Here is a 25,436-nt window from a genome sequence, read left to right on the forward strand (position 1 = left end):
AAGACTAGTAGGCATATTGATTTATTTGACAGTGACAAGACCTGACATAGTCTATTCAATTCGCACCTTGAGTCAGTACATGCAAGAACCTAGAATACCTCATTGGCATGATGGCATTCGAGTTCTCAAATACATTAAATCACTACAAGAAAAAATGCTTTTAATAACACTGAAAATGTGTTATCAAAACATACCATAACACTTTTTGATGTGTTAAGACCAACTATGTTATCGTAGGTCAGGGTACTTTACATAACACTTTATCATTGTTATATAGATGTGTTATTATACTGTCAACGATAACACAATTTCTGTGTTATTGTAATAAATAGATAAGTGTTTAATTATGTTATTTATAGTCGATTATATAACACATTTCAATACTTATAAATTTGTGTTATACTACACTTTAGTATAACACTTTTTTGTGTTATACTACACCTTAGTATAACACATTTTTTGTGTTACACTAGACTTTAGTATAACACATGTGTTATATTAGCTTAGAGAAACATAATCTTTTTTTACTTACACAAAACTAGGAAAACAAATATGAAAGTTGAAGCCAAATAAGGTAAGATAAATAGATTTTTATTAATTACTCAAAATGTAATTACAATATTTAGTCTACTAGTCTAGGCTTAAGAAATCATATTACAACATAATTTATGCCCAATTCAGATTCCTTTATCACTAAATACAAAACAAGAAATGTATACAAAAATTAGTGAAATACATTCTTCCATTCTAAAGGCCTCAACTACAAATGTTGTCAAGAATTGATCCAAAGAAATCATCTCAATATACCTGCACATTGTAAAAAAAAAAGCCCTTTTATTATTAAGAACATAAGACTTAAGCTAGTTTCCACCTGTAAGCATATAAAGTTTAAATTAAATTTGTAATAACTCCAAAACTTGATGAAACAACAGGGTATAGCAAGATGTGCTACCATGCAAAACAACGACTGAAGCAACAAAACATATTGATTCTTCCCTCTAAAATTAAACAAGAAATACAGAGAAATGCATGTATTAATTTAAAGAGCATTAATTTAAAGATCCAATCCTATCACAAACAGAGAAAAAATCAGAACCTGCATGCATAGGAAGATCATGAAATTTCTAGAAAGTACGAAGCATAAATGTAGAAAGACAGCTTTGACGTACTGACCTGTTCAAAAAATAAAAGTGTTACTCAATTATCAACACATAAAAAGCATAGAACAACAAGACTCAATTGCTACTGCAAAAGCAGAAAACATAGAAACAAATGACCAAGGGATGATCAGAAAGTTGTTCTCTTCAACACCAAAAGCTAGTTTCTTATTGTTACTAAAATCACTCCCATAAAGAAATAATATAAATCAAGAAAAACAAAAAGAACAAAGAACATAGAGAGAAACTAATTTCAGAGGAAAAATAAAACAAATAAGGTCATTAAATACAAGAACAGAGCAGAACAGTATTCTCACGATGGTGTCATTTGGCATTCCTGAGTCAGGAATACCCACCAATATCATGGGAAAGAATAGAATTGCAAGCCCAAAACTGTCCAGCAAGAAAAGCTATTCTTTTTTTAATTCATCATTCATTAAGGAGAAAATATGAACTAAACAACCAAAAGAACCCAGAAAAATGGATGCCACTAAACATTAATATGAGATGAAGGAAAATTTTGCACAATACATTAGTTACGTGGAGGATCAAAATTAGCCACAACAACAAAGGCATTGACAGACAGGAAACTGCAAGTGCATGCAAATAAAAAGCAAGAAATAAAGAAAATAAATTACCCTGTTTCTTTAAATGAATACTCTTTCACTCTCTTAGCTAATTCAATTTCAGTAGCAGCTGCACCAGGAACCATTCGGCTATCCATGCACAGAGCCTAACCGGAAAAGTACCCTGTAAGAATGGTTAGTGGGGTAGATAAGTTTCCAATTCATAAGTCTGATGCAACAAGTACTGTCAAAAAACCTACTTTGGATGGATCATACGGTCATACCATCCTAAGAAGATTGTAATAGACAATTAAAGATACCTAATGTTGCTTCTAAATAAAGATTGATACACAAAGAAAAACTAGTCCAAATTACCTTGTAAGTATTTACTCCATCATCAACTGCTCTTTCAATGTCATCTAAAATGCTATCTATGGTTCCTCACAATAAAACAGTGGTTACAGAGTTCCCACCTTCTTCATTCTTCACAACAGTGACCTATATTTACATTATGGGAAATGTTAATGAGATTAAAAGGAAAAATAAATAATAAAAACAACAGGAAAAAAATACCCAAGGGTGGTAGCTCAAACAATTAGCCTTTGGTTTGCTCACACAAAGTCTGAAGTTCGAGTCACACCCGGATACTTATATTGCAATTGCTATCGTTTCCTGATCCACAAAATATTTATGTACCCTAGCACCACCAATTTCTTCTACTGAAACTGAATCAACATGTCCCAGGTCATCTGGGTTTGGCTTGCTAAGCAAGAACTGTATCACAAATAAGAATATTGTTAGAGAATTTTGCAAAAAATTCAAAAAATTTGAGTACTATTAAATGCTAGCTGACTTACCATAGCAACAACACCAGTAGCGCGGAAAATTAGTAAGTTAATCAATAAAAAAACACAATAGAAGGTGATATACTTGTAGCGCTCACAGAAATGAAGTGCCATCTCCCCAACTGCTGCTCCACTAACAATTACTTTGGCACCAGAATCAGCAACTGCCTTTATAAGCTCCTCAACTTTAGCTTCTTCACTTTTTCGCATAATTTTCTAGCTACAAGATATTAAAAAAACTATGAGAACTACTTAAAGGCACACAATACATAAAAATGTCAAGGATAACATAACAAGCCAAGATATTAAGAAGCAATTTTATATCAACTGGAGCAAGAACAGAGCAGAATAGTATTCTCACGATGGTGTCATTTGGCATTCCTGAGTCAGGAATACCCACCAATATCATGGGAAAGAATAGAATTGCAAGCCCAAAACTGTCCAGCAAGAAAAGCTTTTCTTTTTTTAATTCATCATTCATTAAGGAGAAAATATGAACTAAACAACCAAAAGAACCCAGAAAAATGGATGCCACTAAACATTAATATGAGATGAAGGAAAATTTTGCACAATACATTAGTTACGTGGAGGATCAAAATTAGCCACAACAACAAAGGCATTGACAGACAGGAAACTGCAAGTGCATGCAAATAAAAAGCAAGAAATAAAGAAAATAAAACAGAAAATAACTGCTAAGTATATTGGCTACCTCGTGAATAAGCAAGCCATAATAAGAAGAGAAACGTTCATATAACAGCAACCAAAAAATATCCATTTCAGAATTTTACCTGGTCAGCACTATGAATTAGAACTGTTCCTTTTGTCTCAGTTGCAGAGGTATCCACACCACCAACAAATATCCTAAGAAGACCAGCTGATACAACAATAGACCTGTGTTATTTAAAAAAAAAAAAACAGAAATTGCTGCCAAATTCAATTAAAAAACAGTATCTTATTTTTTAATAAACTATTTTCAATCAATATATGTATATATTTTAATATATGTGTGTGTGTGTGTGAGAGCTTGAAATATAATTATATATGTGGTGGAGAGCTCTCAAGAGCCATCCACCATAAAGATAACATGAACAGAATTCTTAAATCTTGTTAACAAATTGCACTATTGAAGAACCCACTATGTCACATGAAATATAAATCAGTTTCACAGTCATTAGGAGAAAAGTATCCAGCCAATTTCACAATCAGTTTCACATAAAAGCTTGTGATCATTTTAATTCAAAAAAGTAAAAGATATTTATATATAATCATAAAGATATGATTGTGTTCATATAAATATAAATATAATATTGTGCTCTGTTTCTTTAAACAGAGAAAATGGTTATAATATGCAATCATTTATAATAGAATGAGAATACCCAATAATTTTCAATGGATGCTTACTGAGAATTCAAGTGAGAGTAGGCCTCACCTAATTCCTACAATGTAAACGCATAAAAATGGAGAACATTAGTAAAAGTAACCAAAATTATATGTACTTTTATATTCACCATATCATTATGTTTCATGAACCTATAGTAAACACAAAAACATCTCAGAGAAGAAAATAAGAATCAAGACCCAAACCAAACTATTATCCCTTTTTTCCTCAAGAAATGTGAGCTAAAACCCTAAATAAAACATACCCATAAAAATAGAAGCAAAAATAAGTATAAACATTAAGTGCTAGAAGATTAAATTCAAAAGGGAGATATGGGCATTGGTAAGAAGATTAAATCGACTATATATGAATAAGAGCAAAAATATAAGAGAAAATATTAGGCCAAATGTGACTTGAAGTAAATCAGCAAAAGCAACCAAGAATGAATACAATAATACATTTTTAATAGAGTTATTTTACTGTGTTATTGAAAGTAGACTTAAGGTACAATAAAATAAACTAAAAAAAGAACGCCATGGGTCATGAAGTTCCATAAACTAGCTGATTATGTTAATGCCTCATTTTCTATTTTGTTACAAAGATCATACAGTTGTTGAAATCAATCATCCTTTGTTTTCCCTAGATCCAAATAAAGTTAAACAATCCAGTGTAGCTAAGAATAAAAAATCCAACTAAGAGGCACAAACAATTAAAGCTCAGTAATAAAAGCAAAATTTCCCACTTAGTGAAAATGAAAGAAAGAGAGTACTCTATCAATACCTAAAACTTAATGAAAATGAAAGAAACATTCAGCAGCATAATTCTAAAGCACAACAGAAGACTTTCTTCTTTATACCTTGACAAGGGCTGATAAAAGTCATCTTTTTGTTGGTCGTTCGTCTTCTAACATGGTCATATCAGCCTATTAAGAAAGAAAAATCTAAGCATATGAATTTTCCACAAAACAAACAGTTAAATTCAGAAATGAAAGTGAATAAGAAAATCAGAGAGGATAGAGAATGAATGAACTGAACTTTATTGAAATATATAGAAGTGTTAAATAGAAGAAGAGAATACATCACTTATAATGAGCTTAAAATTCGAGTAAGACTAACAGATTCATAGAAAACCATAACAGATCTAGCAGCTACCACTTAATAGATAAAATTTGTAGTAATAAAAGTACTACAATCTTTCCATTAATCATTTATAGTGTGCACAAGGGAAATAAAAAGCCCACCTGTTCAGATGATGTTAGAATGCCCTGTATAAAGCCCTGACAGTATATCCATGGAGATCAGAAACATTGCTTGTCTCAACAATAAGGGCAGGCCATACATCATCTTTTACATAATTTCCAGCCTCCTAAGCATGGCATAAAAATCAGAAACTTCTTAGTTAAAACAAAAACTCATCTTATTTTAGTCCAATTAAAGTTTATTATATTTATATTGAGAGTCAATACTATTATGCTTAGATTCACCATTGCAATTGCTCAAAAGGGATCACCACTGTCGGGTTTTATTTGCATAGAAAAATTCTAATTCTAATTTACATAACTATAAGATAGAAAATGGTACCTTAAGAAGAGAAGTATGAATGGAAAAAATTAGAAAAGCATACATAACAGTTAAACTGTATGATTTGCTACAAATAAAAGAAATAAAGAAGGAAAGTCATGTTTATAGAAATCAAAAGTGCAAATAGGCTTGTGAGAGACTAGCTAAATATAGTTGGAATTCTGTGTTGATACTTAATTAAATGCTCGTGAGAAAGCAACCAAAATAAAAGGCTTACCATTATTTTGTACTAGCAACTACTATTGATATAGTCAATCATATCATCATATACTTTGACATCCTTATGAGTTCAAAATAGATATTAATAAATCAAAATAACTATTTTACAAGAGCTTCAAACTAATTATAGACCACACTATTTTCCGTTTCCCTGTTTTCAAAATAAAAGCAAAAAGTACTAATAGCCTCAAATTTGATGTTCAATTGTACTTTATAGACCAGATTTTTTTTTGGTATGAACCAAGCCTCAAAGAAGAGAGCACTAACACTTCATTGATTAAATAAATATAGTGAACACTACAAGATCCTGAGAGATTTGGTTATGCAGATTTAATAGCCTTCTCCTTAGTGGCAGCAAGTGAAGTCCTTGATGATGAACCTAAGAGTTTTAAAACTGCTATTGCTTGTAAGGACAGAAAAAATTGGCTTACAGCCATGGATGAGGAGATGAAATCTCTATATGACAATAATACATGGAGTTTAGTAAAAAGGCCTACTGGTTCTAGATTGGTAAGCTGTAAGTTGATTTTCAAGATTAAAAAAGGAATTCCTGGGGTTGAAAAAGGCAGATTCAAGGCTAGGCTTGTTGCTCGTGGGTTCACACAAAGGGTAGGCATTGATTTCAATGATGTTTTTTCTCCAGATTTTCAAAGAATTTGATTCATGTGCCAGATTTATCTCAAGCTAATTTGAAGAGTCTATTTCTTAAAGGCTGTGAGAGTTTGGAAGAAGCTCCTTCACTCAAATTTCAACAAATTCTTGCTCACAAGTGTTTTACAAAAGAAAATATAGTAGCAGAAACAAATTACAATATCAATTATAATGATATAGATTATAATCACATAAATTTAGTTTGCCTTTCTGTTCATCAAATAAGTTTGTGGTTTAATCACCAGTTGGTCAAAAAATGACTGTAGTACACGCAATTGAAAAGTAGCACTTCTAGTAAGAAAAACATACCTCATCAAATGGAAGAGTACTAGGCTTGTCCAGTAATTATTGTTGCAACCTCTGGAGAAGGAAATTCAGCCAAATTAAGGGATAATAAAACAAGAGATTGCAACTCTAAAAATGTTTTAACTGAACATCGGCCTCAACATCATAGTCAGATGGTAAGATCTTTAAATGCCTCGAGCTTATCGTTTGATGCAAGAGATTCTGCAGTTTTTCCAACTACCGAATGGTTTCCATTTTTTGAGTTGTTACTTTGGTTGTACACAGAGTTGGGCATGGCAGAGCTGAGTCTGCCCTCAAAGTATGTGGAGTAAGGAGAGTACTTGGCACATTGCTCCTTCCATCCTACAAAAAAAAAACATAACATTATGCCTGTATCATTTTGATCAAATAAGCATCTTCTATCAAGTACTTGGCTTAATAATAACCCTCATCCCAGTCTCTAAATAATAATCCTACTTAACACAATGTAAGGCAACAGCAACAATTTTCCATGTGTACCACCAGGCACCATGTTCACTAGATATATATAGAGATTTCTGGTGCTCACTTAAAGCAGCATCATGGTCAAGAAGAACTGTTTCTAGGAGTTTGTGGACTCGGACACAGTCCTAAAGTGTCCATTCCCCGATTGGCCCAAGTGCTTCATTTATGCAAAATGATGACATGTCAAGTTTTTCATGTAACATGACAAAACATGTTGAGCAAAAATGAAACTCCTCAAAGCAATGTACAACATCTATCACCTTGGCACCGGATTGTTTGTTGCGTCCTCAATTAGCTTAATAGCCTCAGCTTTCTTGTCAGGTTATAAAGCATACAGTAGTTCTGCAGCAGCAACTCTGTGCATTAAGGAATCTGCAGAAAGCCAATGACAAAGGGGAAAAGTTTAACCAAAATGGCATAAGACATGATGGATTATGCACTGAATTACACTGAACAAGTTTGACAATCACCTTTATGTTTCTCTAAGAAAATCTTGTTCGCCTCGATCAGAGATTTCTCATGAAAAATACTATTAAAAGATAAAGAAAAAAAAAGAAGAAAGAAGGAAAGAAAACAATTAATTTAATGCTAAATATGTACAGGCACAAAAAAGAGACAGGAAAGTAGAAAAAGAACCTTATTGTTGGGCGTTCTGCTTCCAAGACACTCGAAATGAGTTTCTCAGCATTTGTAACTGGAGTGGGCATTGAGTCCACTTTATGGAAGAATTTAATCTATATTTAAGCAGTTAACAATAAGTTCGAGTGGAATAGACAGATCACCATAAACTGATAAGAACATATACAAACACGATGGCCATAGATAACAGAGATACATACTAAACAGCGATGTGTATCTGGGTGTTCAGTGTTCAACCTCAGTAGTAGCTTTGTAGCCTGCACTCCAAAGACAATTTACTCATCAGTTGGCCTTATGCAGCTCAAGACAAAAAGAGGGGTCAAAATAAAAGCTTCTCAGCCACACGCTTAAACAAAAGCTTACCTGAAAGGCAAGCAAAACCTTCTGTTTTCTCACATTCACTTCAAAAGAAAGCAAGTGTGTTTATAACGAATCAGGGGAGTTCTTTTGAAGCAAATTCAAGTACTTTGTAGCTTCTAAAAGTGGATCTTCTACCTGAATAAACACATAAATATCAGACAGGGCAACACTTTTCCCAGAGATGTCCGACAAACAATTAAGGAAAATACAAAACACAATTCAGGAATCTGACAATCAACAGGTTTCACATTTCGTTTCCCAGTCTTTGAGACACTATTAGCATTGGATTCTTCATTTTTACCTTTAGCCTCCTAAAAGAATGCTAAACATTAGGATAAAAATAAATGTAGGGGAATGGTCCAAAAAGCTACAAAAGTCAGAAACATTACTTTCTTATCTCGAGCCTCTGCTTTTCTCAATTTTTGCCTCATTTTCTTTTTCTGAGAAGGAGGCAACTTGGACATTTCATCGTCTTCCTCAGTGGTTGACTTTGGAGGGGAATCATACAACTTTATATAGCATCTGCAAATGAAAACCCACAACCAACATATAAATACAAAGCAAAAATTAACAATGTATTACACCGCAAGAAGATGACAATCCACCAAAACTGACAATACACCAAATTGCATTTAAAACCTAAAAATAAACCAAGGTCAGATGTCTAATCCATAATAATCATCAATTTCTCCCTTGAAACTCGTTCAGTCCTCTCTAAAGGGGTCTTAATTCCACAATTGCAAGTGCTCTTTTTTTTTTTACAGAAATTAACATTTATTGTCAAGCTATGAAAATCCATCAACGACTAATTGATAGTACTTCATAAGAAAATAAATCCAATATGTGGAACCCAATATAAATGCTTTACCTAATTGCACCAACTGCTGCTTTATGAAAATATGGATGTGAATGCAATCGATCTTGAAATTTAAGCATTTCAACATATGTACGTAAAGTCATTTTCCTCAAACAATAAGAATGGAAGTCAAATTGGTCTTTAGTGATATCATCATAGTGCTTCTCCACAGCCAGAATTTTTTTTAAAGCCCGTCCAAGATCACCTTGACGGAAGTAACTTTCACCAGAAGCCAGCTCATACCTTCAAAGTACAACAGAAAATACTTAGAAGCAACAACCAACATAACTTGCTAATCCAATAGAATACTTGCACCCCAGAACCATGCAAAAAATTAAGAAAAAAAAATTCAGCTCATCCCTGCATCTAACGCAAACTCAATTCTGAGTTGATAAAATAAACCCTAACATTTATATGCTAATCCAATAGAATACTTGCACCCCAAACAAAATTGAATACGATTAGGATAATACATAGAAAGAAGATCATCATCAAAGGAAGATTAAATACATTCAGAGTTCAAACCATTCCATTCCCAAATGCAACAATCAGAAAACACATACATTCAGAAAATAACTCTAAAAAAAAGGCATATATTCGAACCATTCCAATCCCAATTTCTCATCCTAGTTTATGCAAATAATACTTAAAAATCAAAATGCATTTGGCTTTAGTAGGAAAAGTGAAGATAGATAGATGAATGGAGGAGGGCAGAACCTTAGATTTTGGAGCTTGCTGGAGATAGAAGATTGCGCCTCAGAGTTTTGGGTTGAGTGAACTGGAGATGGTTAGAGTTGCACGGACTTTGGGTTGCCACTGGGACTGGGAGGTGACTTGAAACTTGGTGCTTGGTGACCGATGGTGGCTATTGACTGGGCGATCGGTCGGGGGGGCTGGGCTTGCTTCGGGTCTGTGGTTGCATAGAGAGAGAAAGGGCTTTGGGTGATGAGTATTTTTTGGCTTTAGTGTTAATATTTGGGATTAATCGTCCTCCTCCTGGGCACTCCTCCTGGGCAGATGTGGTCGAGAGGAGTAAACACAGAAACGAAGAGAGAGAGAGAGAAAGGGTAAACACAGAAACGAAGAGAGAGAGAGAGGGTAAACCGACTGATGGGTTTTTTTCTTGGGACCGTGTGAAAAATATTTGGGGGGGCTGGGGAAAAATTAGGCGCTGAATAATTATTAAGTCCCGCCTTTACATATACACTTATTTACCTATTATAATACTTTTTTAAGAGTGTTAAATTTTTGTGTTATGGAAATGGGTTTTTGTTGTAGTGAATGTAACGCCCTACTACTCAGGGACCGTTACACTATGTATTTTAAATAGTGCTAAACTTGATAAACGAGTCATTTGGCCATAACCGTGTAACTAAACATGATTAATGGTTTAGGGTTAAAATTTTTGGTCAAAAGGTACAACCGTTTCACTAAAACGTTTACATCCATACATGGGATCCCAAATTACATTCCAAAAAGGTTAATTACAATTAATAAGTTACAACCAGCCGACCTAAGTGGCAAATAGGGTTTGACCCTAGTTCCTTTGAGAAACCTTGGCCGTGGTGGTCGAGTAGCCGCATATGTACTCATCGTCACCTAAGCTCTCCAACTCAAGGATGCTCCAACGTTATTTTCCCTTTACCTGCACCACAAAGCACCCATGAGCCAAGGCTCATCAAGAAAACATAAACATGCTCATAAGCAGTTAATAACACATTACCAAATCATAATAAGCATGCCTAGCAGTACTAACCCTACTCATGCATGCATACCATTCATATAAATGACTACAACATTACATGGGGCCAGTATCCCAAGATAAATGATCAATGAGTCATAACGGGGACCGTAGCCCAAAATACTTGATTAATAAATCATACTGGGGCTCAACACCCTAGGATATGGGACTAATGAGTCACCCCAGGGCCCTTTTCCCTATACTTTGTATAACCAACCTTGGGACTAGCCCAGCGTACCTAGCGCTTTAGTTTTCCACGACCAATAGGTCAGTAAAGTGTATGTCACGCTCTTGATTAGGCATAACCATATCGACCAGTGCTCAGCGCCCTATTGCTGCCCTTGACTTATAAGTCAATACTTTTTTACCAACGCTCAACACTATTTTCATCCTTGACTTAAAAGTCAATGCTTTTCGACCAGTGCTCAATGCTATTGTCGTCCTTGACTTATAAGTCAATGCTTTTCGGCCAGCCCTCAACGCTATTAACATCCTTGATTTATAAGTCAATGCTTTTAGATCACCACTCAGCGTGCTAATGCCATTCTTGACTCATAAGTCAATGTCTGGGGCCCAACCCTAGAATATGGGCCTAATAAGTCCCCCCGGGGCCCATTGCGCTATCCTCTATATAACTAGCCTTGAAGCTGGCCCAGTGTACCTGACACTGAATTTTCCACGACCATTAGGTCGGACAAGCGTATGATGCGCTCCTGGTTAGCCTAACCAAAACGACCAGCTCTCAACGGGCTATTGCCGCCCTTGACTTATAAGTCAATTGTAATGCCCTGGTTACCCCAAGACAGTTACGGTGAACTTTGAACCATGATTTAACTCGCTAACTGAGTTCTTTGGTTAAAAACGTGCTTCTAGGTGTTATTAATAGGTTAAGGTGGAAAAACAATCAAAAGGAAAGGATATATTTTATTCAAAACATAAAATTATTCATGGGCCCATAAAAACATTTACAAGTTATTTACAATGCAAAATGGTCATTACAGTATAAAATTTACAACCGCTGATCTAAGCAGCAAAAATAGGGTAAACCCCCTAGTTTCCTTGAGAACTCCTTGGCCGTGGTGGTCAAACGGCCGCATATGTACACATCACCACCTAAGCTCTCCACTCAAGGCTGGGTGAGCTTTTCTTTTCCTTTACTTGCACCACATAACACCCATGAGCCAAAGCCCAGTAAGAAAACTCAATACTGCAAGAATATAATATCAAACGATGATCATAATAACCATCCAGGACTTTTAGTCCAAAATAGAGGAATGACAGTTGTAAAAGTCACTAAGGTGGGTTTCGTTCCCTTTACCAATAAGTGATCATTTCACTAGCTTAAACGAGATAGGTATCTGATGAAATAGTCACCAACATAAACCTACTGAGTGACCATTGAGTCACTAACGTGGGATTCCGTTCCCTTAGCCATGTGACAAAACAGTCACCTAGGCCTTTGGCCCTAGCTCTGAGTAACTAGTCATAGACTAGACAAGCGCTTATAATTTTCATCGAACTTAGGGTCGGTCCAGCGTTAATGCTCCATATGATTCAATCAATGCAGATATCGATTAGATCTAATCTTTTATCGGATATGCGTTCATGACGCTTATGCCGTTTCTGACTCTTAGGTCAATAACACGCGACCAGTGCCGAATCTGATTAGTCAGTGCCATACACAAGTAAGCAAGATTTGCTAAGCATTTAATATGCAATCAATGTCCACATTTAACAATCAACATGCCTCCATAATAACCATGCATGTCATATACATAGGGTGTAGTTTTCTTACCTCTGGTTCGAGCGAGAATTAATAAAAGAATGACCCTTGAGAACAATCGACCTTTTTATTCCTTAGCGGTTACCTGGTCATAACCAATTACGAAATTCCATCAATAAAATGAATAACAAAGGTTCCAAAACCAAGACCTCGCCTCCGGGACATCAAAACCTACTAAACCGGGTAGTAGGAACGATCCCAAGGCCTAAGGTTTGAGTTCCCATGATCAAAACACTATTTTGGCCTCAAAACCCTCAAGCCTCGCAACCCCCACCTCACTGAGCTGCGGCCCCCAGCCAAGACAGAGGCACCTGAAGCAAGCGTTGTGGCCCACCTTCCACAATGTCGCGGCCCCCAGGCCCCTCAACTCCACAGCCCCTCTACACCATGCTCGGGCCACGACGCCCAAGAACAAGGCCACGGCCCCACCTACAAGTTTAGCCATAACCCCAATTTTCCACCTTTTAATCCTTCCAAAAACCTACCTAAACATCTCCAAATCCAGAAATCAAAGTTCCCAAACATCCTAATGATCCAAAATCATCAAATCCCGAGGCTCAAACAAATCAAACACAAAATTCAAATTAGAGCTTAGAAACTCTAAAACTCAAAACTTAAAGCTTAGATTACCTTTGATTAAGTTGTTTCTCGCTAAATCCTTCGATCAAGAAGCTTCTAATCTTTCCTAGGATCGCTATGCCTCGATCCTCGCTTGATTCTGACTCCTAAAACCCAAGTTTCCTTTGAAATTGCGACGAACGGTAAAAAGGAACAACGGGAAAGAGAGTTAAAGTGTTTGAGCGTAGTTTTATTTCTGATAGACTACTTCAAGCTTAAGTAACCTCAAATAAATCCTAATGCTCGGGGTCCCAAAAATATCCTCGGGGAAAAATAGTCAAAACTCCCAGAATTTCCTCCTGATCTCACTAACTCCCAATATATCATCAAATAATCACTCTCATTATCCAATATCCCAATAATTGACTTCGTTATGACAAAACCGCTAACTTGCAACCTAAGATCGTCTCATGCCGAATAGCTCAAATATATCCACATAATAATGGGATCTCACTCATAAATCACAACATGCACCAAAACATACAAATATGCCCTCAACGGGCCAAATTACCAAAATACCCCTGTGATAAAATGTGGACCCACATGTCCATTTAACATCATATTATAATATAATTTACATAAACATGCATATAATCTTTTAATGGCATAATAAATCAATTATGGCCCTCCCGACCTACTAATCCAATCATTAAACCGCATTAGGGATTTTGGGGCATTACATCAATGCTTTTCGACCAGCGCTCAGCGCTATTGCCGTCCTTGACTCATAAGTCAAGCCTTTCTCAATCAGATAATGCAGAACATCATATATGATAAATAAAATATCCAAATACAAAGCATTCAACATGCTTAATCAACAATCACAAGCATAATCATAATCATGCACATTCTCAGGCGTTCATTGTAACGACCCAAAATCACTAATAAGGTTTAAGAGCCTTGATTAGCATGTCGGGAGGGCATCATTGGTATATGTGTGATTTAGTGATTTAATGCATGATTTTGTGGCATGCATGATTAATATGATTATATGACTATGTGACATGCATGTTTGTAAATATTATATATGCATGTGGGCCCTTTATAGCTTATAAGGGCATATTTGTAATTTTGGCCCGTTGAGGGCATAAATGTGATTTTATGTGATAAATTGTTGAGACCACATTATTATGTGGATATATTTGCAGCATATGGCTCGAGATGGTCCTAGTGAGCGGATTGACAAAATAGTCACAGCGGGATTCAATACCCGGCTCAGGGGAGCCTAGGAGTAAATTTGGGAATTTAGAGAATAATTTGGAAATTATTGGACATTAAATAAATAATTTGTAATTAATTGGATGACGGGATTAATTGGTAAATATTAGGAACATTTGAGGAATTAGCTGGAACTGGGGGAAATGACCATTTTACCCCTAGGGATAACTTGACGGCTAGTTAATTAAGAAGGGTATAATGGTCTTTTTCCTAGGAACTAAGGGATATACTCAGAACTTAGGAAGTGGAAGTAACCAGAATTAAAGAAAAACTCTCAAACACTCTCATCTCTCTCTTTCACGATTTTTCCTTCACTCTCTCTCATTGAGCTTTGTGGATTAAGGAAAGAAAAAGGGCAGAACTTAGGCCTTGGGCTGGTGTTAATTGAAGGAGAATTTAAGGGAAAGGTTAAGCTGAGGCTTGGAAGTCAAAGATTGAGCTTAGGAGCTTGGGGATTTAAGCTCAAGATCAGAAGATTGAAAGCTTGTGGAGATTCAACAGCTAATTAAGGTAAGTTCAAAACCTGGTTTTTCTGGAAAGTTTAGTTTATCAAAATGGGATTTAAGTTGAGTAATTGTGTAAGGACCCAACCATTAAAACTACTAGACATAGCTACTATTTTAGGAAACATACATAAGAAATAACATAACTTTATTTAAAACCCCAAAATAAATATTGTGCAAAATACAAAGTAAAATATGAAATATAAAATACGATATCGGTACCCATTGTTTAATATATAAAAACATAAACTTTAATTGTTTGGATACTAATTGCGGAAATACATCAAAACATAATTCAAAAGACTTAAAAATAACGTCATCCTCGCTCGTCACGCAGTCCATTCAATTCATTCATCCTTAACACATAAGCCAAGCTTCCATGAATATTTATGTCTTCCATATTCATTTTCTTGCATCAAGCTAAAAATAAAGGAATGAGCCTAATGCCCAGCAAAGAAAATCCACTAGCAACATATATCATAAATTATAAACATAAGATTATATCATATACATATACTATAAAACATATGACTATAAAAATATATATCATGTAGGACTACAATATTAATGGCCATTAACTCATTAACGTGGTATGTCATAAAACCATCTAGGTCCTCAGTCTACTAATCGAGGTAGGTTAGAGCACAACTATAGTATATGATAACCCATCTAGGTCCCTTTTCTACTAATCGAGGTAGGGTATATCATAACTCTAAACCACGAAAATGATAAAAATTCTTGGGGTTTGCTATCTAAGCAAGTCATATGCCCAAGCGACTACAACATCTTGGGGCTTGCTATCTAAGCAAGTCATATGCCCAAGGACTACCAAACATATTTATACATATACATATCATAGCATAAAATATATCATAACATAAACATATAAACACATATAATATAACCTATTTTCCTTACCAAAAACTGGGATATGGAGACAAGAACAGGATTTGGAACACTCCTAAAACCAACAGTAAGAATGGTGAGTTTCTAAAGAAAAGAGATGAAAAGAAAACTAATCCATCAGAGTAGAAACTTACCGAAAAGAACCTTAAGTTTCAAGAAACTTAAAATACCTAATCAAGAATCATAAACAAAAGTTCGGATCTGAAAGAAAATAAAAGAAAAATAAAGAACCATGAAGATCTGAACTTAAGGATAAGAATACCTTGAATGATCTTATGAATTAATCTAAACCTCGATACCAAAATCTCACTATATCTCACTTACCAAGTGTTTATAAAAGCTTAGATTGATAAAGCTTTTAACCCAAAACCCACGTGTTTCTCTCAATAGTAACCTTAGCAACTTGAAGGCTCTGAAGACTGCATGAAGAATGAAGAAAATGGCTGAGTACTAGATCATATTTATAGAGTTCAAGGAGTGAAACTAACCCATTTTAGGTTGAATAAATAAATGAATATAAAATGAAAAAGATTTGAATTTTTGTTCAACATACACCCAGAACTCGGTCAAAATCGTTCAAATGCTGGTCTAAGTAGTTAAGGCTATTTCAAAATTTAAAATTCGCAAACTTCCAAAAATGTGAGTTGGAGCTGATATATCGCCTCCCCATATTCCTGAGCCCTGTTCGATCATTTGTGCAAAGTCGATGTGTTTTCCGTATCTTCCGTAGGCGATATATCGGCCCCTATAGCTGCGATATATTGGCATATGTTGATATATCAAACACGTATTTGCACTTTTTCAGCATATTTTGAATTGATAAAACAACTTTGACTAAGTCTAAACGTGATCCTAATAGCTGCTAGAAGGTTCTGGAGCTTCTAGATCTTTCTTTTAATTAAACTATTCATAAAAAATACTTAAATCCTTAATAAACATGATTATGACAAGTGTCATGCTCTTAATAATTCTATCTAAACCATAGGTTATAATAAATAGTATTTCTAAGACCAGCAATATCAATCAAACCTTATGTTATAATTAATATTTCTAAACTATAGGTTAAACTTATAGAATCCATAACTGTTGCTATGAGTTTCCAACTAAGTCCCGGCTTGAACCAAAATCCATGACAACTAACATACTACAAACTATGCTAACTACTACTACTATCTAGCTAAGAAAAATTCTGGGACACTACAAATTGAATGAGGAATTGTCACTGATTTGGGACAGAAACTTCAGTCTGTATTGTGGTAGTTTTATGTTTAAATAGGTGAATTAAGGTCTTGAATTCGTAGCTAGCTTGATGTTGAATTGGGGAGGTTTGTTTAGGAAAAATTCTGGGTTAAGGTCTTGAGGTTCTTGGCTGGGAGAAGCATGTGAAAAACCCAGATATTCTGCGCTTGAAGGGGGAGCACCGCGACCCAGCCCTGCGGCATCGCGGCGCATGTGGTCATTTTGGTCTAGGATGCTCCCTGACTTGGGGGCGCGCTGCGACCCTTTAAGCCAAGTCGCGGCCCACCTCCCCTTTGGCTTGGGTCCTTGCTCTCTGACTTGGGGGCAAGTCGCGACCCACTAAGCCAAGTTGCGACCCACCTAGAGATGTTGGCCTTAGAATGGTTTCTAAAATTGCTAAGGCTCAAGGGTTTGAACCTAGGCGCTCAGGACAATTTCTACTACCTGGTTTAGTGTAAATTGTGGTCCCAGAGGCTAGTTTCTGTCTCCTAAGTATTTATTTGGATTGGAACTTAACAATTACCCATTGGAAATTGTGACTAGATTTATCGCCAAGGCTCAGGACTGAGGATCATGCTCGAGACGATTACATTTTCTCCGTTCGAAATTAAAGGTAAGAAAACTGCACCCTTGTGTGGCTGTGTTGGGACTAAGATTCCCTGTATATGAATACAAATGTTGTATGATTGTGATATGCCATGTGAGCATGAAATAAACGGCCTAAGAGAGCCGGGGTTGATAATTTGCGCACAGGACACGGCTCAACCATTGAGAGCTGGGATCAGCTAGATAAACACTTGACTCAGCCTAAGCGAGCCGAAGTCAGTGGGTGCGACCCAAAGGCGTCGACCCTGAATATTTTATGACGATTGTGATATACTATTGAATATAAATATGTTTTCTGTTCTTAATCTGATGCTTATGGCTAGTTGAATATCTGGATGATTGACTTGTGATTCATTGATTGTAATCACTGATTATGTGCTGCTATGTTGTTATGGTTTTCTTGCTGAGCCTTGGTTGGGGTGCTTGAACCGCTGGTTGAGGCTGCGATTATAGTTGCGGCTGAGACTGAGGCTGAGGCTAAGTCTGTTGTCGTTGTTGCTGCAGCAGCTCTTCCACTTGCTGTCGTAGCCAGAAAATTTCAGCGGTGTTGTCAATCAAAGGCAGCAGTGCACTTCTATTGGCCGTAGAATTGGTAAGACGCGTTCCCCTTCTTCAAACTAGAGGGGCTTCATTAGTCTCGTTGGCGGCGCTAGAGGCGTTGCCGGCTGTGTGTGCAGACCTTCTAAGCGACATCTTCAACAAAGTTCTAAAAGTCGAGAAAAACATGTTAGAACTTACCCTAATAGGCTCTAAGGCAAAACTTAATGTAAGAAAACATAACTCAGACCTATTAGTTATGATTTCTTATGAAAAAATATGTAAGCCTTCTTTATAATTAGGGTGTGTTTCTATACTTAGAAAATCAGCCATCTTTATTATTTTCTAAGTCTGTTTCTAATCATCCTATATGACTTGATTCTCAGGCTCGAAACTCGTCGTTGTTCCAAAGTTACACATATTGAGGGAGGGTTGGGATCAGTAAAATCATTCCCACTACTATGGCCCCCAAAACTCTCAATATAGAACTCGGTCCATTGATTTGTATCCACCCTCACCGAACTTGGTCATTATTTATTGAATTTATTATTTATTATGATTGTAAAAAAAAATCAAACTTATACATGTCATTCAAAAATAACAATAATATTCATTTGGAAAAAAAATTTCACTAAGTACAATAATAAATAAAGAAATAAATAAACTAAACTAACATAACTAGGGTAAATCTAAAAATCAAGATCTTCTACATCTGACCCTTCATCTAACATGTCATCATCTATTTGTTCATAATCATCATTATCTTGAGCCTCAAAATTTCCTGGGGGAAGATTCATAAAGATGCTATGCTTTTGTTCATTAGTGAATTGAAATTCCAACTTAGAGGTGAATCTAAGTATGAGAAAATAAATCTCATGGCTACCGGTAAATCATCATCATCATCATCTATAGTCTCCCATATTTCTTCCGTAGCTCTCATCAAAATTTTCTTAGTAGTTTGAAGGTGAACTATCTCCTTGTGGAATAAGATCAATCTTTGAGTGATTCTTTCTAACACTCTTATTGTATTCCTTGGCTCTCTAATCCTTTTCAATGCCTTAATGGCTAAGATATCCTGATAGGTTAAGGCTCTATCCATTCTTAACTGAAAACATAAGGGCTAAAACGTTAGCTAATAACATAAACATAATACCCATAACATAAACACTTACATTGGCGGTTAGATCCGGAGCTTGTGCGTGTGTATCAAGGAGAACTTCATGCATATGAACTGTGGTCTCTGATACCAACTGTAATGACCCGACTATTTCTAGACTCAGACCATTAAAAACTACTAAGACATAGCTACTAATTTGAATACATACATCAAGAAATAATGAAACTTTATTTAAAACCCAAAATATTGTACCAAATACAAAATATGGTATGGGATGGGATCCCATTGTTATAAAACATAAACATAAACATTAAATCAATTGTTTAAAATACTAAGTGCGAAAATACATAAAAACATAAATCAAAAGACTTAAAAACAACGTCATCCTCGATCTTCCAGTAGTCCATTAAATCCATTCATCCTCAACACACTGCCAAGCTGCCACAAATCCTTCTTGCCTTCCATTCTCATTTTCCTGAGCCATCTAAAAAGAAAGGAATGAGCCTAATGCCCAGCAAGATAAATATACTAAAAACATATATGTCATAAATCATAAAACATAAGACTATATCATAAAGTATATACTATAAAACATATGACTATAAAAACATATATCATATAGGACTACAATATTAATGGCCATTAACTCATTAACGTGGTATGTGATAAAACCATCAAGGTCCTTAGTCTACTAATCGAGGTAGGTTAGATCACTACTATAGTATATGATAACCTATCTAGGTCCTCTGTCTAATAATCGAGGTAGGGTACATCATAACTCTAAACCACGAAAATGATAAAAATTCTTGAGGCTTGCTATCTAAGCAAGTCATATGCCCAAGCGACTACAACATAAATTCTTGGGGCTTGCTATCTAAGCAAGTCATATGCCCAAGGACTACAACATATATCATATCACATATCATATCATAACATAAAAAAATATCATAACATAAACATATAAACACATATAATCTAACCTATTTTCCTTACCAAAATCGGGATATGGAGACAAGAACGGGATTGGAACACTCCTAAAACCAATAGTAAAAACCATGAGTTTTCTAAATAAATGGAGATGAAAAAGAGAACTAAACCATCAAGATAGAAACTTATCGAAAAACCTTAAGTTTCAAAGAACTTAAACACCTAACCAAGAATCATAACAAAGAGTTAGGATTTGAATGAAAACAAAAGAAAACTAAAGAACTATGAAGAACTGAACTTAAGGATAAGAATACCTTGGATGAACTATGACTTGATCTACACCTCGATACTAAAACAACACTATATCTTACTTCCCAAGTGTTTAGAAAAGCTTAGATTGGAAAAGCTTTTAACCCAAAACCCAAGTGTTTCTCTCTATAGTAACCTGAGCAGCTTAGAGGCTCTGAATAATGCTTGAATGATGAGTGAAATGGCTGAGTACTAGGTCCTATTTATAGAGTTCAAGGAGTGAAACTAACCCCTTTTAAAATGAATAAATTAATGAATATAAAATGAAAAATATTTGAATTTTCGTTCAACAGATGCCCAGAACTCGGTCAAAATCGTTCAAGAGCAAGTCCAAGTGGTTAAGGCTGTTTTTAAATCTTAAATCCTCAAGTAATTCAAAAATGTCTCCCAGGGGCGATATATCGCCTACCCTGGGCGATATATCGCCTGGACCTATATCCCGAGCCTTCGTGCTTTCGTTCGTGCAAAGTTGACGTGTTTTCCGTATCTCCCGTAGGCGATATATCGGCGCCTATAGCTGCGATATATCGGCATACATTGATATATCAAACACGTATTTGCACTCTTTCAACATATTTTGAATTAATTAAACAGCTTTGACTGAGTAAAAACCTAATCCTAACTGCTGCTGAAAGGTTCTAGAGCTTTTAGATCTTTCTTTTAATTAAACTATTAATAAAAAATACTTAATTCCTTAATAAACATGCTTGTGACAAGTGTCACGCTCTTAATAATTCTATCTCAACCTTAGGTTATAATAAACAATATTTCTAAGACCAAAAATATTAATCAAACCTTATGTTATAATTAATATTTCTAAACTATATGTTAAACTTATAAAATCAATAACTGTTGCAATGAGTTTCCAACTAAGTCTCGGGTTGAATAAAAATCCACGGAAACTAACATACTACAAGCTACTACTAGCTACTACTAGCTACTACTACTACTACTATCTAGCTAAGTAAAATTTTGAGGCACTAGAATGACAGGGTGGCCAGTGCCACCTATATGCTGAGAGAGGATGCCCGCATTTGGTGAGAAGTGGCATCATAGACCAGGGATATTTTTACTCTGACTTGGGATGGGTTCAGAGACTTGCTCAACCATAAGTACTATAATGTTGTCGTCGGCGGCGAAGGTGAATGAATTCGTGGGGTTAGTGCATGGAAATATGACAGTTACAGAATATGCCCTGAAGTTTGACAGGCTTAAAAATTTCGTACCAGACCTAGTGCCTACTGATGCAGGTTAACAGGACAGATTTATTAGAGGGCTTAATGCTATGATAGCCCGAGATGTGAGAATTACAATAGCACCTGAGGGGACGACCTATGTCCAGGTTGTTGAGAAAGCTCTTACCGCTGAGGAGGCAGAGAATAAGATTTGGAGGGAGAACGCTGCGAGACGGGAGGTTTGCAGGGCGGTGCTTCCATATTTAGGGTCTGGTAGGGGTGGAGGCCCCAGTGATCTTAAAAAGAAAACCCTTGACACTTCGATCGCCATTGGTCCTAATAGGAGGGGTCGGGGTGATCAGCGTGGCCGCCAGGGAGGCGGTTTGTCATGGAGAAGCTACCCAGAGTGCACGAGGTGCTAAAGACGCCATCCGGGCGAATGTTGGGCAAAGGCTTGCTATGTGTGCGGGGTGGTGTGACACCTCAAGAATGACTGCCCAACAATGAAGAAAGTGGAAGTAGGGAAGGTGGATAGCTAGACTCCACCTCGAGTGTTCACCTTGACGCAGGCAGAGGCCGAGGCTAGTCCCTTGGTAGTGACAGGTCAGCTTTCTAGTGCTAGCTCTCCTTTTACTGTATTGATTGACTCTGATGCTACACATTCATTTGTTTCTTTTAAGGTAATTGATAGATTGTGTAGACCTAGTGAGTATTATACTGCGGGGTTTGGGACTATACTACCTACAGGGGAACTGGTGGTGTCTAGGAGGTGGATTAGAGCACTGACAGTGATGGTTGATGGTAGGGAGCTATCAGTAGACTTGATTGAGTTAGGTATGGAGGATTTCGACATGATTCTTGGGATGGATTGGCTAGTTAGATATGGGGATACCATTGATTGCAGGAAGAAGATGGTGACCTATGAGCCTGAGGGAGAGGATCCCTTTGTTTATGTAGGTGCGGTGCATGGACCCTGCATACCCATGATATCAGCATTGAGAGTTGGAGACCTATTACAGGGAGGTTCAGTTTGTTGTCGAGTTTGCATCGGGGATAGAGCCAATGTCGAGGGAATCGTATAGGATGGCTCCAACAGAGTTGAAAGAATTGAAGATACACTTGCAAGAACTTCTTGATTTGGGTTTATCAGGCCTAGCTACTCGCCATGGGGTGTTCCAGTTTTGTTTGTGAAGAAGAAGGATGGGACACTGAGGATGTGTATAGACTATAGGGAGTTGAACAAGTTGACTATCAAGAATAAGTACCCCTTACCAAGGATCGATGACTTGTTTGATCAGCTGCAGCCAAAGACGGTGTTCTCGAAGATTGATCTTCAATCTAGTTATCACCAGCTGAGGATCAAGGACGAGGATATACCGAAGATGGCCTTCCGAACAAGGTATGGGCATTATGAGTTCCTGGTCATGTCATTTGGTTTGACCAATGCCCCTGCAATATTCATGTATTTGATGAACATGGTGTTCGAGGACTTCTTGGATCAGTTTGTGATTGTCTTCATTGAGGAAATTTGAGTGTACTCCAATTCTGAGGCAGAGCATGAACAACATCTCCGATAGGTTTTGCAGAGGTTGAGAGAGCACCAGTTGTTCGCCAAGATTAAGAAGTGTGAGTTTTGGCTACCAGAAGTAACATTCCTTGGACATATTGTTGGTGAGAATGGGCCAAAATCCTTTAAGAGCCGCAGCCCCCAAGCATTTGAGCCGAGGCCTACTCAAGTCAGAGGCCCAAGCCTCATCCCTGCATGCACCTGCGTCGCGGTGCCAAAAGCCTAGAGGCACCTGCTTCTCCTTCGATCAATTTCAGCTGCAGCGACCCAAGAACAGGACCGCGACTCGACATGAAAACTATGATTTTTCTCCGTTTTCTTCAAGCCAAATCCCTCCAAAAACCTATCCAAACAGTACCCAAGCTCGTAATTCAATCCCAGAACATCATCAGTACATCCCAGGCAACAAAACTTGAATTACAAACGAATCATTAACTCATCAAAGCACAAAAATCCAATCAAACTTAAGAAACTCAAAACTCAGAACTTAAAGCTTGGATTATCTCTGATTAAGTAGTTTCCCAGCTAAATCATCTGTCTATCAGGCTTCTAATCTTCCTTTGAATTGTTATGATTCTAACCTTGCTTGAATTTGAGACTTAATACTCGAGTTCCCTTCGAAAACGCTAACAGGCATCAAGTGAGAGAACGGGAAAGAGAACGAGACTGATTGTGTGTTTTATAGTTATGAGAGGTTACTTTGAGCTTAAGTAACCTTAAGCAAATCCCAAGGCTCGGGGTACCCAAAAACGTCCCCAAGGGAAAAATAGTGAAAATCTTCAAAATTCTCTCCTGATCTCACTAACTCCAAATATATCCTCAAATATTTATTCCATTACCCAATATCCCGATAATGTACTAAATACCCAAATACCGATTGACTCTCCCCGAGTCAAGTATTGGTCCCGTTGTGACTTTCCCACTAGCTTGCTCCCTAGGATTGCCTCGTGCCGAGTAACCCAAATACATCCACATAATGATGTAGTCCCACACATACATCACATATATGCCAAATATACCCATAACAAGCCAAATTACAAAAATTGCCCTTTTAATCAGAAACAGGTCCGCGTGTATATTTAATACACCTAAATATATATGTCAAGTCAGAATATAACTCACATAATCGTATAATGATATACATATATATTACATAAACACATAATTTCCATAATTTGTCATCTTGGCCCCCTAATCAAGGCTTATTAGATAATTTGGGACGTTGCATTAAAGGTACATCTAGTTAGGGATTATTACTTCCTTCCAACAATAGTTTAACATTAAAAGCTTTTTGTGATTCAGATTGGGGAGGTTGTCACGCTACAAGAAGATCAGTTACGAGGTACTGTATTTTCCTTGGAAGTTCTCTCATTTTATGGAAATCAAAGAAGCAAGCCAACATTTCTAGATCATCAGTTGAGGTTGAATATCAAGCAATGACTAACACATGTTTGGAACTAAGTTGGTTACGCTATATACTACATGATTTGAAAGTCCCTCACACAACTTCTACACCATTGTTCTGCGACAATCAGGCAGCTTTACACATTGCGGCGAATCCTATTTTTTATGAGCGTACAAAACACATTGAAATAGATTGTCATAAAGTACGAGAAAAAGTGCAAGCCGGAATGATCAAACCTTGTTTTGTTCCTTCACATTCGCAGATAGTTGACGTATTTACAAAGACCTTTGGAAAAGAACAGTTTGTGAGTTTATGTAGCAAGTTGGGACTTCATAATATTCATTCTCCAACTTGAGGGCAGTATCTTTATGTATATATATATATATATACTACTACAAAATAATAATAAATTATATACATCTCAATTTAATCATAATTATTTGCTACCATCACTTTTATCAAGGAATTGTATTATCAAATAATTTCAGATGATATAACATTACAAATACAATTGGGAAAAGAGTCCCAAGCTCTCGTAATATTAGTAAGAAAAACCAACCCATTTTTTGTCTAGAGCATAGGCCACCATATTCCTAAGCCTAGAAATATGGCAACATATACCACCTCCAATTAGTGGGATCAAACTTAGAGTCAACGCCAACAATTCAACATGAAAACTAATTCAGTCGTCCTCAATTTGATAGCACAGAACACCATTACCAGGCCATAAGAGTCATGAATATAG

The 25,436-nt window shown here is 36.4% G+C and overlaps 1 protein-coding gene and 3 long non-coding RNA genes across 4 annotated transcripts; all 4 read right to left on the reverse strand.

Annotated features, from left to right (window-relative positions):
• Positions 1-592: 592 nt before the first annotated feature.
• LOC133802323 (uncharacterized) lies at positions 593-1,883 on the reverse strand. Its single transcript, XR_009877244.1, has 3 exons — positions 1,796-1,883; positions 1,097-1,173; positions 593-807 (listed from the first exon to the last, which is right to left on the reverse strand). It is a non-coding gene; the product is annotated as an uncharacterized LOC133802323 (long non-coding RNA).
• Positions 1,884-3,894: 2,011 nt separating this feature from the next.
• LOC133800833 (uncharacterized) lies at positions 3,895-7,349 on the reverse strand. The gene is made up of 5 exons (XR_009876628.1): positions 7,250-7,349; positions 6,706-7,044; positions 5,187-5,311; positions 4,803-4,868; positions 3,895-4,004 (listed from the first exon to the last, which is right to left on the reverse strand). It is a non-coding gene; the product is annotated as an uncharacterized LOC133800833 (long non-coding RNA).
• A 93-nt stretch (positions 7,350-7,442) lies between these two features.
• Positions 7,443-8,060, reverse strand: LOC133800834 (uncharacterized). The gene is made up of 3 exons (XR_009876629.1): positions 7,822-8,060; positions 7,656-7,714; positions 7,443-7,557 (listed from the first exon to the last, which is right to left on the reverse strand). It is a non-coding gene; the product is annotated as an uncharacterized LOC133800834 (long non-coding RNA).
• A 187-nt stretch (positions 8,061-8,247) lies between these two features.
• On the reverse strand, positions 8,248-9,573 carry LOC133800237 (N-terminal acetyltransferase A complex auxiliary subunit NAA15-like). Its single transcript, XM_062238191.1, has 5 exons — positions 9,566-9,573; positions 9,053-9,283; positions 8,556-8,706; positions 8,394-8,495; positions 8,248-8,319 (listed from the first exon to the last, which is right to left on the reverse strand). Exons 1-5 carry the CDS (start codon positions 9,571-9,573, stop codon positions 8,248-8,250), a joined length of 564 nt encoding a protein of 187 aa, XP_062094175.1.
• Positions 9,574-25,436: the final 15,863 nt, after the last annotated feature.

The sequence above is a fragment of the Humulus lupulus genome, chromosome 9 (assembly GCF_963169125.1).
Source record: "Humulus lupulus chromosome 9, drHumLupu1.1, whole genome shotgun sequence".
NCBI lineage: Eukaryota > Viridiplantae > Streptophyta > Magnoliopsida > Rosales > Cannabaceae > Humulus > Humulus lupulus.

Excerpts from the sequence above, each read along its gene's own strand:
- LOC133800237 (XM_062238191.1), bottom strand. Across the intron at positions 8,707-9,052 it reads GCAGCAGTTGGTGCAATTAG|ATGCTATATAAAGTTGTATG; the intron begins GTAAAGCATTTA and ends TTTCATTTGCAG. Across the intron at positions 8,320-8,393 it reads AGATTCCTGAATTGTGTTTT|GTAGAAGATCCACTTTTAGA; the intron begins GTATTTTCCTTA and ends GTGTTTATTCAG.